This window comes from Simochromis diagramma, unplaced genomic scaffold (genome assembly GCF_900408965.1).
Source record: "Simochromis diagramma unplaced genomic scaffold, fSimDia1.1 OVJJ01000131.1, whole genome shotgun sequence".
Classification (NCBI taxonomy): Eukaryota; Metazoa; Chordata; class Actinopteri; order Cichliformes; family Cichlidae; genus Simochromis; species Simochromis diagramma.
The window spans coordinates 3,970,656-3,987,954 of NW_024387200.1; the positions used below are offsets into that span (position 1 = coordinate 3,970,656).

Consider the following 17,299-nt stretch of genomic DNA (forward strand, 5'->3'; position numbering starts at 1 on the left):
CCAAGTGAAACACTAAAAGTGGCCTCACTCTAGTTCTCACAGCGTGGCGTTTACCTCTAAAGTTACCCATAGTCTCATTGGCCACTTCTTTAGGTATACTTTGCAAGTGCCGGGTTGGACTGTGTTTGCCTGTAGCACGGCTTTCTTTGTGTCATTCTTTCAACAAGGTGCTGGAAATATTTGTGGTCCATATTGACATGATAGCATCATCATCATCCATCCATCCATCCATTCTGTAGTATTCATTCCACTTCATTTCTGTATTCTATGTATATAAGTTTAGATTGGTTATTTATAGTTGATTTACACAGCTTTGTGTATGTATGTGTAATGTATATATAGACACGTGTGTGTGTGTGTTTATGTGTGCGCGTGAGTTACATTGCTGTGCTTGAGAGCCTCCATCTACCAGAATCAAATTCCTTGTATGTGTCTGCACATATACTTGGCCAATAAACACGATTCTGATCCTGATTCTGATCCATCCATCCATCCATCCATCCATCCATCTACTGTCTGAATGTCACAGCAGAAATCAAAACTCATCGATCTGATCTGATCTCATGCAGCTCCATCAGCACTCCTCATTCAGGTCAGAGGAAATTGGTCAGACTGCACATCGTCTTCATAGATGATACAAGCGCATTCATTTTTATTCAGTAATAACACATACCAATTATATAATTGAGACAAAAGAAGTGAAATGGTTAGATATTTAGTGGTTGAAAGAAACTTATTGTGGTTGAAAGAAACTTGAAGTACCTTTTTTTTTTTGTTCAAAACTATAATTTATTTATTTTCTATCTTCTGTCCCTTGTTGTGGACATCAGATCAGTTGCTGTAATTTTGTTCCTAATGCGTTCAGATCATGTTGAAATGTTCACTTTCAGTGTTCACTGTGTGTGAACAGCTCCAACAATATATATGAGAATATGATGAAGACAAATTCTTTAAGCACAATATACTAAAAACTAAAAATTGGCAAAGGCAGAGCAGACATACAAAAAAATAATTTCTTTAAATCTAATTTAGTAGGTGGAAAATTCCCTTTTTCCTGTTCTGATTGTAGCTATTCTGTGAATAAAATGAATTGATTGGTTTGAATCGAAATGATTGTGTGAATTTAGCTTGATCTGATTGGTCAAACAATTCATTTTCATTCATTAAGAGAGGCAAGCTGGGCCTGGGCCAGGCTTCCTGGAGTGCTAGGCCGTGTTTCACCACTGATTTACCACATGAGATTCAGGAGGGCGCTATTTCACACAGGGCATTATACAATCAAGGAATGAGAAAAAGATAAAAATAGGGAAAGCTTGCCTTTTAATTAGCGAATATCAATCAACTGTGCAGCAGACTGTGTGAACCCTCAGCCAGTGATGTCTCAGCATCAGGCCAAGGCCTAAAGCAGCAACACCAACTTGGGGGTGATAATGTGAACAGTGGCAGAAATCCCAGGAAAGGCACTGGAGTGGAACGCTTTTGGAAAGTTTCATGGTTCATTGAAAAGACAGAGGCTAAAAAAAGTCCTCTGCTATAGAAGGGTGTAAGCTGGGCTCATAATGTAAGGCAGTGAGTTCGAGAGCAGTGGGCTCAGAGACAGAGGCTGACAGCAGAGAGGTGTTCTGCTGCCATCCTGAGGGGGTCAATAAAAATAAACAGAAAAACATAGGTAACAAATTTTTGGGGTTGGTTTTTTTTTTTTTGTTGGTTTGATTGTTTTTATTTCAGGTGTATTGTTAGAGATCAGTAGTAGAAATTAACAAACATGAGTCATTAATATATGTTTAAGGTACTTTAAGGATCATTTTCAGCTCCAAGTTTTATAGTAAACCAGCCTTATATGACTTCCCAGTAACACACACAATCAAATTAAAAACAATACTCAAGTGACTACCTGCCACACGCCTTGTAAACGTTACTTATGAACTCGATCTCCCACTCCAAAAGTATGAATATTTTGGAGCAGCACGGTGGTTAGCATGGTGGTTAGCACTGTTGGCGACTTTCCCGCCTCTCGCCCTATGACAGCTGGCTCCAGCACCCCTCCACTCCAGCAAAGGATATGCTGAAGTGAATGAATGGATGGATGGGTGGATTTAAATTATAATAAGTTACTTGATTGTAACCACGTGTTGCACTCTACATAAAGTGATCTATACTAATTAGAAGTCATGACTAAAGGGGACATGAAATGCTGCACCGTTGGGCCCTACTCTCAGAAACTGAAGCCAGGTTTAATAACTAAGGGGTTAAAGTCTCGTGTGGTTGGTTGGTTCCGGAACTAGTGACAGAATCGATAACGCAGAGGAAAATAAGGTCACTAAAACTAAAATTCAGTTTAAGTTGATCACATCTGTGCTGTCTCCCACTGCAACAATGAGTTTTATGTTAAGGATTTACTGTTCACTTTCACTCTGTCTCTTCAGCAGTAAGTGGCTCTTCGCTGTTTGGCTAGTTGCATTCAAACGGGAAAATCCAGGGTTAGCCGTAATGTTCAGGTTTGTAAAGCACTTTATAAATGAGGGCCATATACTTTAATGGTATATATGTAAGATAAAATAAGGAAAGGCCGATCCACTATAAGATTATTTCCAATTTATGCTATTTCTACAATTCAGAGGAAAATAATATTATACTTTTTGAACCGTTATTTGATGGCTGTAATGATATATAAATGCATATAGTGTGTAAGTGGATAGTGGGGAGACCCAAACAGACGTGAAGAAGATGATCTGTCGAGAGCGAAGTAAAGACCGCCGGAATGACGTGGATCCAGCTGAAGAGGACGGTCCAATACAGAGTCCGTTGGCGTGGTGTTGTTGCGGCCCTATGCTCCACCAGGAGTCTACAGGCTTGATGATGATGATGATAATGATGTGTAAGTGTATAACATGTTATAAAAGAATGGGACGTTAGGTTAGACAATTCTTTCCTCAACTTCTAATAGCTAGAAGCTCTTGCACTTTTTGATGATTTCATTGAAATTTTTAAATATTTAAAGCCCAAATGCATAAAACACTGAAATAGTTTTGTTTGTTTTTTTTAAAGAAAAAAAAAGATAAGCCGGTATATTTCCATCCATTTTTGTCCCGTGGTGTCTATCGTAGCTGCCACAGGGTAAAAGAGGGGGTACACACTGGGCAGGACACCTGTCTGTTGCAGGGCTGACACAGACAGACAGACAACCATTCACACTCACATTCACACCTACAGCCAATTCAAAATCACCAGTTAACCCATTCATATATTTACACAGTGAAAGCAGAGAGAAGATAAAAATACACACAAACTCCTCATCCAGCTGGTGGATTCAAACCCAAGACTTTTGCTGTGAGGCAACAGTGCTAACCACTGCACCACCCTTAACCTTCATATATAATAACAAAAAAGCTGCCAAGTCACAAATGTATAAGTAATAATTATAAATACAAGAATACAAACATGGATGTAAACCACCTCTTTTTCTCAGGTTTATTTGATAAAATGCATACCATGTACCGTTTTTATTTTAATGCCCATCTAGTTTGTAGTTTAAATGCATCTGACTAAGAAAAATAGTTTCAGCTCTATTTTTAAGTCTTTGAAATACTGTTACATGAGGACCTATTAGTCAGTTTACTCAAATACATGTTTTCAGTTCTCAAAACAGATTTACAAAGGTCAGCATAACATTTTCCGAAACAAACGATGTATAAAATATACATTTGAAATATGTAACAACAAGAGCAGCAGTAATATAGATTCAGAACTACAGACATTTAAAGCTTCTCTTCTGTCTCACTGTGGCTGTAGCTGCAGACTGTTGATGAACACAGTCTGCAGCTCGTTGATGTCGTCTGTGGTCTCTATGGGAATGCTGAGCCTGCCTGGTGAGCTCGAAAGCCCACCGGAGGTGTACGGTGGGTCATAGCGACACTGGCTGAGATTTTCATAGTAGATATCCCCGCAGCCTCCAACTGCGCCCTGCAGATGTTCACCGATGTCCAAATAGCGATGCTGCGGGGAGAGGCGGTTGTAGTCCTGGGCCTGGTGTGACCCGTGATAGAGGTGGTGGCGGTGTTCGGGTCCAGGGCTGTGACAGGGGCTGTGGGATGGACTGTGGGGCATCAGGCAGGTCTGCAGGCAGCTGTTTCGCCGCATGGCCCGGTGGAGATCCAGTCGGGCTATCAGCGGCTTTCCAATGTTGACGCTTTTCGTCCAGTGGATCGGATGATCGTCGTCCATAGCAGTGAAGGTTCCCTGAAGGCACACGGTGAAGACCAGCTCCTCCTGTTGCATGAGGTGTTAGCACACAAAAAGTTGTATTAATCAACACTCAAAGCTGTTGTAGCACAAAATGAAACCACATCAAATGATTTCTGAATTATAAATCATCTTAACAACTGTGAATAAACTTTATGGTGACCAGGTAAATCCTCCTACTTCCAGTGATCCTATAAGTTTTCTATGTGTCAACTATTCAATAGTTTATCTATACAAGAGGAAAAGTTTAATGACTTTTCCTTTACACATGCAAACATCACTATATCTATTAGATCAGAGATTAGCGAGGATTAGCAAGAGGAGAAGATCTTAATAAATCATAATCTGGGGTGGCTGTGGCTACATGTAGCTTGCCATCACCAGTGTGTGAATGGGTGGGTGAATGGGTGGATTACTGAATGTGTAAAGCGCTACACAAATACAGCATTTCATAATGCCTCACAGCCTCCTAGAAGAGCCACATGTGAAAATGTGAAAATCCTATTTGATTTTCAACGAATTTGATTTTCACATTCGTTGATCTCTGACATCAACATGTTGTGACCCTGACAATATACCATTAACCACCACCTTTTATAGCTGAAGAGTAAAGATTATCCGCAGATGTCGATGTAGCAGCGGAGCAGATGTTACAGATGTTATACAAAGCTTCTCTGCCTATCCATTAAGTGGTGCAGAAGGTGGTCAGGAGAAATCATTAATTTTCCATAAACATTCATCACAGTTATTCATTTGGATGACCTCTGATGGAAAGAATAGCAAATGTGTACTCATTCAAACTAAATTCAAGCTGAATTCAAACAGCAACAGGATTGAAAGGATATAATTCCCTCAGCAAGTAACATGAATGCACTCCACAGCTGGTAGCTTAATATCCAGACACATGTTTGGGATTGCTCCACCCTTTCTGTAATATCTCCACATCTATTCCTACTCCTCAGATCAACTTCTCCATCAACCAGAAAAAAGCCAGTTACATTCACACTGTGGCCTGGGAAGTGCGAGTATAGTTAAAACTCCATGAAACACATCCCACTACGCTCCGATCAGCTCACCAGTCTCAGACCTCACACCATGATGTTAGCTGGATCCAGCACTCTATATTTCCTCCAGTTAGGTCCAGCTCCGAAATCTAGCACACTAAACGATATACTGTAAATATTTATAATTCTTACCCTAAGCTTCTGCAGTGAGCTGAGTCTGGTGTAGAGACAGTGCTGCGGCAGACTGCTGGACAGGAGGTAGATCCCTGTCTCCTCTGGAGTTTCTCTATTCATCAATTTAGGATCCACATCAAGGTCCTAAGGGAGTTTTCACAAACAGAAAAAGTTGCATATTTACAGACACTTACGGTGTAACTTCTCCTTCACTGCTTAGTGATAGACAGATACAAATGTATGTTCTGCTTTCAGATTCATGAGAGCATACCTGTGAGAAGTCAGTGACGTGTGCTTGACAGAAGGACATGTCTGTAGGTTTCTTAACGATGTGAGTGTAAATCACGAGCACATTGGAGAACTCCGCAGCGAAGCCCAACTTAATCTGAGCGCCGCAGTCAAAGTTGAGACACATACTCTCGGGAAGTTCTGCATAAAATACAGAAACGAATTTAGACTCACATACATTTAAGTTTGCATGCATTTGACCGAAAGTCCACCTGTAACCATTTACTTAAAATGAAAACTGAAAAACTTTGACTCCCATGTCCCAAAGATTAATAATAACAGCTTTATTATTATTAATCATGTGTGTGTGAATAGTTTTTTGTTTTTACATTGCCCTTGTGACTAAAAGAATTGAAAGAAAAATGCTAAATATGCATTACACTCCTTTTAGTACAACTAAATAATGACTAACACAACAATATGTCAAATATATATCACTCATTCACCAAAAAATGTCTTAGTTTGTAAAATACTGAATGCTTTCACTGCTTCTCTCTCAAATGCCACAAATAAAACAGGCATGAAAGAAAAAGCAGCATTTAAAGTGAGAAACCTAACAGGTTGGGACAATATTTAGAGGAACTGGGTCCCCCTCAGACACTGTGAAAGCAAGATTTACAACAGTAAGAGCGAATGACTTCTCCATTGTAGGGGCAAATACTAGAAGAGGCACCGTGGCTGTTACAGGGTGCGTCTCTCACTCTACTGATTGTTGCCCCTTCACCAAGTTTCTACCAGTATAAGCTGAGCACTTTTTCACCATTTGTAAAAATCTGACTGAGCCTCCAGTTCTGAGCTGCCATAGGCAAAAACGGTTTTCCAAGCAGAGATAACATATAAAAAAATGCTTTAAATCTCTAGTACTAAACTCACCGTGAGCTTTTGCCCACTGTCGGCTGTGGGCATGAGCGAGATCAGCGCTGTCTCCGGGCAAAATAGGATCCGTCAGCGCTCTCCTCTCCGACAGACTGCTGCGGATCTCCAGAGCCTGCTTCCCCTTTGTAGCGTCAAACTGGCCCATATCTGTGCACAAAACATAAATCAGACAGTCTGCAGTTATTATAACACAAAAAGCCAAAACATCCTTACATGACCGGAAACACACTCAGATTAAAAACATTGCATTGGGAGTTGAGAGGCATTGGATTTTTAATTTAACAAAAGCTAATGGATCATAAACTTGTGGGTCCTTGAAGGAAACTCCATTAGCCAACAAGCATGGAAGAATAATGGAAAGCAGAATACGTTTAATTAAATTGTTTTATTCTTTTCATCAAACTGACCGCTGAAACACATCCTGCAGGAAACACAGTAACTGAAATGCAATTTAATTTTAATTTTGCCAAAGGATTCAAAATGCTCTGCTGATCATCTTTTAACTAAGTGCTTCCTACATTGTCTCTGATGTTAGCATATGCTGTATTTTTGTGTTGTTTCTTACCCTCGGCGACTCTGTCCAGCACCACAGTGATCTTCTCGTCATCCAGCAGACGCTTCTTCAGAAACTTGACAAACACACCGTTAGTGAAGCCGGTGGAGCTCAGCTCAAAGGCCTCTGCATCTTGGCACCTGAACAGCCAAACAAATAATTCAACACTTCATATCTGGGAAAGCAAAACCATGTATGAAGTTAATTTATGGACTTACGTAGCATATCCAAAGACAATGTTGGCGGTAACCCTCAGGACGACGTTTGGAGTGCTGTCATCGTGAATATTCCTGAAAATAAATATGTAAAATTTTGATACTTTCTAAACTTTAAGCTAGAGAGACAATAGTTTCCTAACTGTCCTTTTCTTAAAGAAAACAGAACATATGCAGTGCTCAAAGAAAATTAGAGGAACACTCAAAGCAGACATTGGGTCTTGAAGGTCGACGTACATGCTCATGATGAGACGCCGCATTACACCCTGTTTGATCTTCTCGCAGACCTGGATCAGGACATCGAGAGCTCCTGGATAGTCTGTGGCTTAATTTGACACACGGTCTTTTATCCCCATACCAAACAGCAATCAGTGTAGTGCTGGCTAGCACGTTTAGGTCTGTGTGATCTTCAAAGGATATGCCTCCCCAGACCAACACTGACCCAATACAAACAAGTCATGTTGGATGATGTTACAGGCATATTGTTCACCAAAGTGTCTCCAGATACTTTGTCACATGTGCTCGGTGTGAATCTTCTGCTACACCCTCCACAATCTTGAGACTGTGTCGGGAGACACAGCAAACCTTCTTGTGATGACACATACAGATGTGCCATCCTGGAGAAGGTAGACTGCCTGTGCACCCTGAATGGGCTGTGGATACCATCTCATGGTATGAGCAGTGACAATGCCACTAACAAACACCAAAACTAGAGAGAATCAGTCAGGAGGGACGAGGAGAGAGCAATTCAGTTCAATTTTATTTATATAGCACCAAAACTGTTGCCTCAATGCACTTATAGCAGTGGTCAGTAACGGCCACTTGTGCAACCTTTCCTTTTGGGGGCGATGTCTTCTTGTTACCTGCTCAGTGCCACTGGTATCACTTTTATTTGAACCAACGCTGCTAAAATGGGTTCACAATGTTTCCTGCTTTGTAGCAGGACAGACAGATACCCCGGAGGTTTAACTGACTGTGTGTTATACAGTGATGATCTGTGTTCTCTTGATTTTTTCTGAATGACTCTAGCACTCACCTCTTCCTGCACATGTCCAGCAGAAAAACATTGAGGTCCGTCTCCTTTTCCTGCATCAGTTTAAGGATGCTCTGCACACACAAACAGTTGGCCGAGCGGTACGGATTTGGAGCATCTACTGGCACCATGAAACTGTTTCCATAGTTTTCATATCCGTGACCAGCATAGTACAGCAGACCTAAAGAGGAAAGTCGGCATTTCAGTCAGGCAGCTGAGAGATACAAAATCTGGTTGCATACAGCTTTTTTTTTACTGTTGTTATTTAATGTTTATTTAATTAGAATAACATTTGTTAAGTTATAAATAATCTTGAAAATGCTATGCATTAATTTATATTTTCTTATTTTATCTAAATATTGTTTATGCTTAGATTAGAAGGATTAAAATGGTAGAGTTTCTCTTTCATGCTGTGTTTTGGGATCCTTATATTTCTGTCACCTTCTGGGCTGAAACAATGGCCCAAACCGCTCAGAGGTAAGTCAAATGCAAACGTACCATAGACTCCTTTGTGAAGCAGCAGTAGAAACTCATCTACAGCATTTCTCATCTCTGACTCTGTGAGGTCTAGTAGCGAAACCACCTTGAAGTTTAGCTGCCGCAGGAGGTTAGTGAGATCATAAACATCCACCATTGGAGCTTTAAGCTGCGGGTGGTTCTGGTAAGACAAGTTTCCGATCAGCAGGGCCACTTTGTCAGTTGCTGGGATCAAACACATGAAAGGGAGAAAATGATGAATGTAATAAAAGGAATACCATCCAAAAATCAATGACATACATGGTTTCAGAACTGGAAAGTGAAGTGGAAACAGAAAATAACTGAAAAATAAAATGACATGTGTGACAACGGTGCAAAATCCAGTTATGAAACCTTACAGGTGTGTAGCGAACATCAGAACAAAGGCAAAGTTCACTGGAACATGACGTTAAGTAGTATCGGTTTAAAGGTGTGATAACGCAGGGGTTTTCCTTTTTCCCCCACATACGACTCATCTGCTTTGCTTACTTTTAATATCATGTAAATGACAACAAAGTCCATGGTTCTTTTCCTGTCCTTCATTTGAGTAAATCTGCTGGTACTGTTTTGCACAGGATCGTTTGTTCAGTTAGACTACAATAAACAATGATTTCCAATGCCAGTTCCTATTTTTTTTTGCATGGCTGCACAGTACATGTTAGAGCAAGAAAAACATCCATCAGAAGAAACGGGAAATTTACATACATTCACAGCATTTGCGGTTCATTGTTTGCACAAACTAGAAACTGAGGTAGAGATGATAAGAATCATAATAACCAAGAAATGGAGGGAGGGAGGAAGGAAGTGTTTCATACAACAGTGACATTATTATCACGCTGATGTCATAAAACACGCCAGCCTTTTGTGAAGCTTTTCCTTTTTTGGTGAGTAGCTTTTTTTAGTGGGTGTTATTCTCTGGTGTTTAGTGCATGATGCTGCAAAGTGTTATTTTGTCCTTGTGTGTGGCTGCTAACACTGTGCTACAAGAAGGTTTCACATCTTTGTGTTGGCGTAAGTACTGAGACTGAAACTGATCTCAGTAGTATCGCACATGCAAAGTAGAGGAACTGTGCACCAGCTATCAGTCCTGCATAAAGACACTCACCATAAAGTTGTTCAGGAATACTGTTTAGGAAGAATTCATTGGAACCTAAAAAACAACAAGAAAGTCAACACAAAGCCAAGCATAACATAGGAAGTGCTGTTTAAGAGAAATATTTGATGTCTATGCTTGCTGCGCGTGGTTCCTCTTACCTTCTCCAATGGCGTAAATGTCATCTAGGAAAAAAAAATATCATTATCACTCAAGTTTAGCGTACAAAACTGATTAGTTAAAGGAAAGGGTGAAACTTAATAGTAATAAAAGTAATAGTAATAATATTCAGAATTAATAAGAAAGAAAAGACCAAAACCAACACTGAGGTAATCTGCTAACGTCTCTTTGTGCACAGGGACACATGATCAGTCTGCTCTTTGTCTACATTTCATTTATAGACTCTACAGAGATTCAGGGGAAGCAAACAGATGCATGAAACAGTGAGCAAAAAGCATTTATTGTTTCAGTATTTAAGTAATATTTTCTCCTGTTGCATCTGATTCAGCTCAAATAAATGTGACTGAGCATTCAACTTAAAATGGCTTGCAACTGTTCTCATAGTGGTCCACGGTTTAAATGAGTAAACACTTTTTAAATGATGCTGGAAGCTCGTAGGTTGTTTTTTTTTCCGCAGTAGCAAACACTGTGTCATGTCACTCCTAGTTCCCCTCAATCTCTACAACTGAAGTAGAGAGTACAAAATTAGCATGACCCACAGAGCCACAAAAACCACAATAATTGAAAAAAACAACAGAATGATACACAGAAACTATTTGGTGGTCTAAATGTTTCTTTGTGAGTATTTGTAACAGTCAAAGGATGCTGAGTGTGGGACTGCAACAGTCATCATCACACGTAATGGACACGTAACCACAATTTAGTGCTGCAGACATTTTTCCCCATACAGCAATCGAGCTCTGTCACACAGACAGAGAAACACGATGAGTGGTTGAATTGGATCACTTCAGTAAGTACCACAGATAAATATGAAATGCATTAAAGATGACAGGAAGGATTGATTTTAGTACAATCAGAAAGCATGCATGTGAGTTTTGTGCTGATTAGTGAGAATAATCCAAGACCACGATCCACATGCAATCTGAATGAAGTTGTGATTTCCATTCGCATGCAGCTAACACCTGCTAACTGTTACCCAATTTAAAACACCATGCACCAGTGCCTTCAACTCTACCTTCAGAGCACTCCATTGCCCCTGAAATCTGGACTGATATCCTTGGTGCTTTCAGTTAAGAACAGAGGCAAATAATCGCTCAAATATAATGACAATGAAACTGGTTCAATAGTAATTTTAAACAAAATGTCCTCAAGTGTGACATACCTATCACAACATCAACTTCATTGGTCCACATTCTCTCAGAGCTGCTGCTGATCTCACAGCGATACCTGCCTTGTTGTTCCTGCATCACGTGAGGAATCTGAAATATACACACAGTTATGCCACAACAGTTTTAATGTCTCAAAACACACACACACACACACAAACACACACACACACAAGCAATAAAAGAAAAAACATTTCTTCCCATATCCTCTCACCATGAGTTTCCTCTTTGTAGAATTCGGAATTGGGACTCCATTTCTGTGCCACTGGTATCGAGGAATCGGCCGTCCCACGGCTCCGCATTCCAGCTGCAAATCTTCCCCAACATGTAGCCGCTGGGACTGAGGCTGGATCACCACCTTTAGTCGACCATCTAAAGAGTGATAACTCTGCCCTGGTGATGTGAGGAAAGAAGACAATTACACACAACACTGCATAACGTATTCTTCATCCGTTAAAGGATTCCCATTTGAGCTGGAAAAAGTGACAGAGTTTCAGGTCCCGCAAAAATAAACAAGTCCTGTTCAGACAAAGAACAGGAAACTGAGGTCAGTGAGCTTCAAACACTAACAATATCTCAGTGATGAATAATTTGTTTTCAATGGAGAAAATCTACATAAAGTCAGAATAAAATGTTGGAATACTGGAGAAAACCTTTGTACACAACACCAAGAAAGAAACTTCTGATTAATTGTGTAAACTGCAAGATTTTGCACATTCAAGATGTGTACCAGCAGGCGTGGCTCTGGATTATGAAATACTTCGCCTGCTATCCAAACAATATAACAACAAACTGTCAATCACTGCTGCTTTGCATTGAATAGACAAGAGCTTTTGGTCTTATAACTAATCTGTAACAATTGTGATGTAACAAGAGTGCAGTGTTTAACACCGCGCTAATTCGCACACACGCTAGATTCTTGAGATTCTTGGCTGAGCAGCTGTGGCGCAGAATTAATATTTAGCGCATTTATGCTAATAACCACAGCAATTAACCACAGGAATTACAAAATCACTTCTGCATCACGCTAAAGCCATTCACAAACGCTGCTAAAGAAACTTCAATGTTTTAGCTTTAACTGGAGATAAGATTACCAACGGCTCTACAAAAAAGGCCCTTTCTCTAACAGTAAGAACACATGACAGCCCTCCTGTCTTGGCCAGAGTTGATGTGTTTTTGGAGGTTTTTTGGTAGGCGGAGTCAATCAATGCAAATGGGGGCACTTGGTCAGTTTCCAGCATTTGAGCTGTATCACTCTCTCTCTCTCTCTCTATGTCTCTCTCTCTCTCTCTTATCTACCCAGCATTGTGTTACTTGTTTTGCCTGCTTCAACCTTTTAATATAGTTTTGCATAGTACAACACCTTACACCAGGCGTGGGGGAACTCCAGGGCTCAAGCGCCAGTGTCCTACAGGTTTTAGATGTGTCCTCGATCCAACACAGCTGATTTAAATGGCTACATTACCTCCTCAACATGTCTCGAAGTTCTCCACAGGCCTGGTAATGAACTAATTGTTTGATTCAGATGTGGTGACCCAGGATGATATCTAAAACCTGCAGGACACCGGCCCTTGAGTTCCCAATCCCCGCTCTTACACTCACCATTTTAACTCCACCTGCTGAGATGCTGACAACACTGACCTCATAACCTCTTTTCAGTTAATACTTTTAATTTAAACTGTGTCTCTTTCAGTTTTTGTCATGGCTCATGAGGTGAATCATGACCTGATAACTTCATTTCTTCTATCCACACAGCGGACAGCATATAGACAGTGATGTAATTCAACTCCTAAAGCCCAGAGATGTTAAATATCAACAATCAGAGCTGTAACATCAAACATCACCTTAACTGAATATGATTTTTGGACAGAGCTACTGAATATAAACCTGCACAATCTTACCGTAACACAAGGTGACATTCAGGACATCCACCTGAGCCCAGTGGCTGAACTCAAAGGCATCTCCACAGTTGACTCTGCAGATGTAAAAACCAGCGTCCTTCATCTGGACTGGACTTATTACCAAGTCTGGGGAGAAGCTGTTTGGAACCTGAAGTTTGAAAACCACATTTATTAGTTTACAAGGTTGTTCCCAGCTCAGAAGTGAGACAATTTCGACACCACAGTCATTTTATCTAATGCCTGAAAACTCTGCATGATGGAAACATTATGTCATCATTATGGACATAATAAACTGGAAGGTATATGCATTTTTCTCAACTTGGGCCTGTGAGCTTTGTCTTTCTTTGATCTTCTACTGTCAATGATCTTTATGAGTCGCTGAAATCCAAAAAGGGATGATAAAGTCTTTTACATCACAAGATCAGGAGCAAGCAGGGCATAAGGAGCACTGTTTCTATTTGAAAAAGGTGCTGATTGAGATCACTTCAAGCCCAAACTTGTTAATTTTGTACTTCAGCTCAAGTTTGTGACTCACTGCTTAAAATCCTGACTTCCTTAAAGACTTTTGCCAGGAAGTACTGCTTAAGGAAATGCATTTCAGAGACCGTGAGGCAAAGTTAACAGTTAGAGGAAAAATATTTTTTAAAATAACCTTGCAGTTACCTAAAATTACATTTAGTGTCTTGAAAAAAAATTGGAAAAAAAATTGTGTATTTATAAAACTAATGTCCTTAGTTTTAGTCTGTTAGTTAATTTAGGGAAATCAGGCTGAAGAGGCTGACAAACAGCCTCCTTATAATCATTAAAAACACACAAACAACACTGACACTAATGAAATTTAAACATTAACTACACAACACAATGAGCAAAACCACTCTGTAAACTGAGTGAAAATAAACTAAAACCAAAACACAAACTCATTAGAAAAGATCAAAGCTTTGGGTAGAAACTCAGACATGAGCTCCTTCCTCCTAATAATACGACAGCATCTGAATGTGTCTTTTTCTATGATTGAGCACCCACGTCACACTTCTGAAAAAAGTTACATCCTTCAAGTCAGAATGAGTAACACTTATGTATCCCTTTCAGCATGGCGTCACAAGACTGAATGCATGCTGACGCTGACACATGCAGACAATTGCAACTGTGCACCTTTATGAATTGCTCAGCTCACTAAAAAACATCACTGCGCTATAGGAAGAGATTCAGGTAAGTTTCTTAACCACTTATTTAGGATCACCCATTAACTATGATGAAACAACAATGCTATTTACTGCACCGATGATAGGGTAATCATGTCTTCTCACTATTGGAAATACTCTGTTTTATGGGAAAGTCCTGACTGAGAAGAGAATGCAACCGCAGGACTCACTAGTGGTGAATTTACCGGATCATGCAGGTGGACTTTGTACTAGGAAGTTGTCGGTTTAAACACCATTTAATGTTTGATCAGACCATGTTGGACATTTTTGATCTCACATGCATTTCAGTTGTGTCATTTCTAGTAAAGTTAGTAAAGTTATGGCTGCAGTGAATGTGTGAAAAACGCTAAAGAGGTTTTAACGCAAGTACTTCAATTTAAAGTCAGAAAAAATTCAATGTGTGTGTGTGTGTGTGTGTGTGTGTGTGTGTGTGTGTGTGTGTGTGTGTGTGTGTGTGTGTGTGTGTGTGTGTGTGCGTCAGAGGAACTCACCTCTTCCTTAGATTTGAACCACTGGTACTGTACTGGAGACTTGCCCACAGCATGGCAGCTGAGCCGCAGATTGTGGCCACATATAATGGATACAGACTGGGGCTGAATGAGGATCTGGAGGGCTGCACATGTACAGGATAATTACTGTGGATTTACACTGATTTAGATGGACTGTATACAGCAGAACTTTGTGGTGCCTATAAGTTTCATCCAAACAGCACAATGAACTGCGAGCTTCAGATGAGAAATAAATAGAATGCAGAAAGTGAAGATTAACCTGCAAGATTGACAACATAGCAGCATCGATGTGGTTTTACTCTACCTGGCGGTTTCAGGCACTGCAGAGCCTCTGAGTTGCCTAAAGTTTGGAGGTAGTCCATCAGATGGCCTGTGGTGCAGCCTCGCTCTCCCATCAGCCTCAGCAGCATGAGACTCGGGCTTCCCTCCAGCTCCAGCACCTTCAGCGAGCACATCTCCATGTCGTCCGAGCTGGAAAACATGTAGGTGATTGTCAGCATTTCATATTTCAAATCGTATTACAGTAAAACTCGTCTTTACCATTTTCACACACAAAAACTCAGATCATAAGAAACTGTTAGACAAAGATAAGGGAATAAGTTTACACAAATTTAAAAGAAAGGCAAATTAATGATAATCTTTAAACCATCTGCACTGCTTAGTGCACAATCAGTGAAAGACTTTATCTAACAGATAGATGTTAGTGTCATACCGTAACACTTGTATTTGTTGAAGCTTATTACAAAGCTCCTTAATAGGTTATATTTAAGAGCTGATATGTCTTGCTGTTCAGTTTTTGTGATTCTCTATTTACCTGAACTCCCTTCTTTTGTGCTATTTTACACTTGTCTGAGCTTATTTAGTTTGTACTTATTTGATTGAGCCACGTTGTTTTTTAAGTTTTGGCTGCTGTTTTGGTATAATAATGCATATTTCATCTTATAAGCAGACTGCACTGTACGGGGAATATATGTACTCAAACACACGGTGTAATAGTGATATTAGGCAGGTGTGATATCATATGATAATGTTACAGCTGTACAGTAACAGCTAGGATGAAAAAACAGAGGCAAACATTAGTCATCATCATTATTTGTTAATAAAACTGCATATAAATAATGACTGGACCCTACACTTTTGATTGATAGTTTCATTAACTGCCATTAACCTGGAAGACGCTGTAATGAAAAACAAATATTTGTCCAATTTAATCTCTCAATGAGGGTTTCTTGATTTTATTAACTTGGAGTTACATATTTATTTATGCCAGAAAATATACAGGTTAATTGTGCATTACTGTATTACATACTCTATACCTTTATTTTTTAATATAAACCACAACATAAAATTGACAATAACCACCAAACCGAACAGTGTAACTATAATGAAAGTTAATCGCATTAGTCTCCATTAGCTTTAATAAATAAACCGGTGGTTAAGTGTATGCATGCAATGATTTCTGGTCATTTGCTAAGTACAAGTACTAATAGTAATGTTTAACCCACCTGACTTTAAACCGTCTATCATTGCCAACAATCTCTCCAAGTTTTCGCCATCCTTTAGTGCTGGATTTGTCCAGCACCTCACACAGCCTCTTCACAACCGGCTCCTTCAACGAGTTGATCTTCGTGGACCGTTCCAAAGAGTCCGACATGACAGTTCCTCAACCAAAGCTCACCATCAACGTGTTTCTATCGCACGCAAAAGAAAAGTTATGGCACGAGAAATAAAATATGTCTACTTCCTGAAAGAAATGATAAAGTTGACAGACACGCCTACAGCGTCGTCTTGGTTTTTCCCCGTGGTGCAGCTCAGTTGTGGTTTCCTTCTAACAAAGACCACTTATGCATAAAGATGAGTATCTGCATGTACGCTTGTGAAGCGAGAGGCGAAAAGAAAATCCCGAACTCTGGCCTGTTTTCAGAGTTTACCTCCTTTCATTAATTCAACGCAATTAAGATAAACCAAGTAACTTACTCAAAAATTAACCTGTGTGATATCTCATTTTCTATTCGTAATTTTGTTTGGCGTTAATCGAAAGAGGATAGCCTACTAGCTAGCTCTGTGCAACTGCCAAAGAGAGTGTAGCTGCCCTCTACTCGCCATTTGACAATGAATGAACGATTATTAACTGAGCCAACACGATTATTTGGTATTTGTTCAGTGTAGTTAAATACGTCACTGTTTTTTTTTACTGTAAACGCTGCTAATACTAGCTAGTATATACCAAATAACCCTTATTTATCAAGGTTAATCTATATATTCTTTTCTTTTAACATGCAACGTCCTCGTATATTAAACGAGTGCCCAGGCTTAAAATCACAAACCAAGTAGCACAGACACAGGA

General features: G+C 39.8%; 1 protein-coding gene across 3 annotated transcripts; it reads right to left on the bottom strand.

Moving 5' to 3' along the window:
* Window positions 1-3,448: 3,448 nt before the first annotated feature.
* On the bottom strand, window positions 3,449-17,089 carry malt1 (MALT paracaspase 1). Of its 3 annotated transcripts, XM_040050920.1 has the most exons (18): window positions 16,732-17,089; window positions 16,458-16,643; window positions 15,257-15,423; window positions 14,935-15,056; window positions 13,242-13,389; window positions 11,555-11,733; window positions 11,337-11,433; window positions 11,190-11,237; window positions 10,156-10,179; window positions 10,007-10,051; window positions 8,884-9,087; window positions 8,389-8,566; window positions 7,356-7,427; window positions 7,150-7,277; window positions 6,582-6,731; window positions 5,692-5,849; window positions 5,439-5,564; window positions 3,449-4,269 (listed from the first exon to the last, which is right to left on the bottom strand). In XM_040050920.1, the coding sequence occupies exons 2-18, from the start codon at window positions 16,604-16,606 to the stop codon at window positions 3,778-3,780; spliced, it is 2,487 nt and encodes an 828-aa protein (XP_039906854.1). In that variant the 5' UTR covers window positions 16,607-16,643; window positions 16,732-17,089; the 3' UTR covers window positions 3,449-3,777. The 3 variants fall into 3 exon arrangements, with proteins under 3 accessions (XP_039906854.1, XP_039906853.1, XP_039906856.1); XM_040050919.1 differs by lacking the exon at window positions 16,732-17,089 and having other exon boundaries at window positions 16,458-16,725; XM_040050922.1 differs by lacking the exons at window positions 11,190-11,237; window positions 16,732-17,089 and having other exon boundaries at window positions 16,458-16,725.
* Window positions 17,090-17,299: the final 210 nt, after the last annotated feature.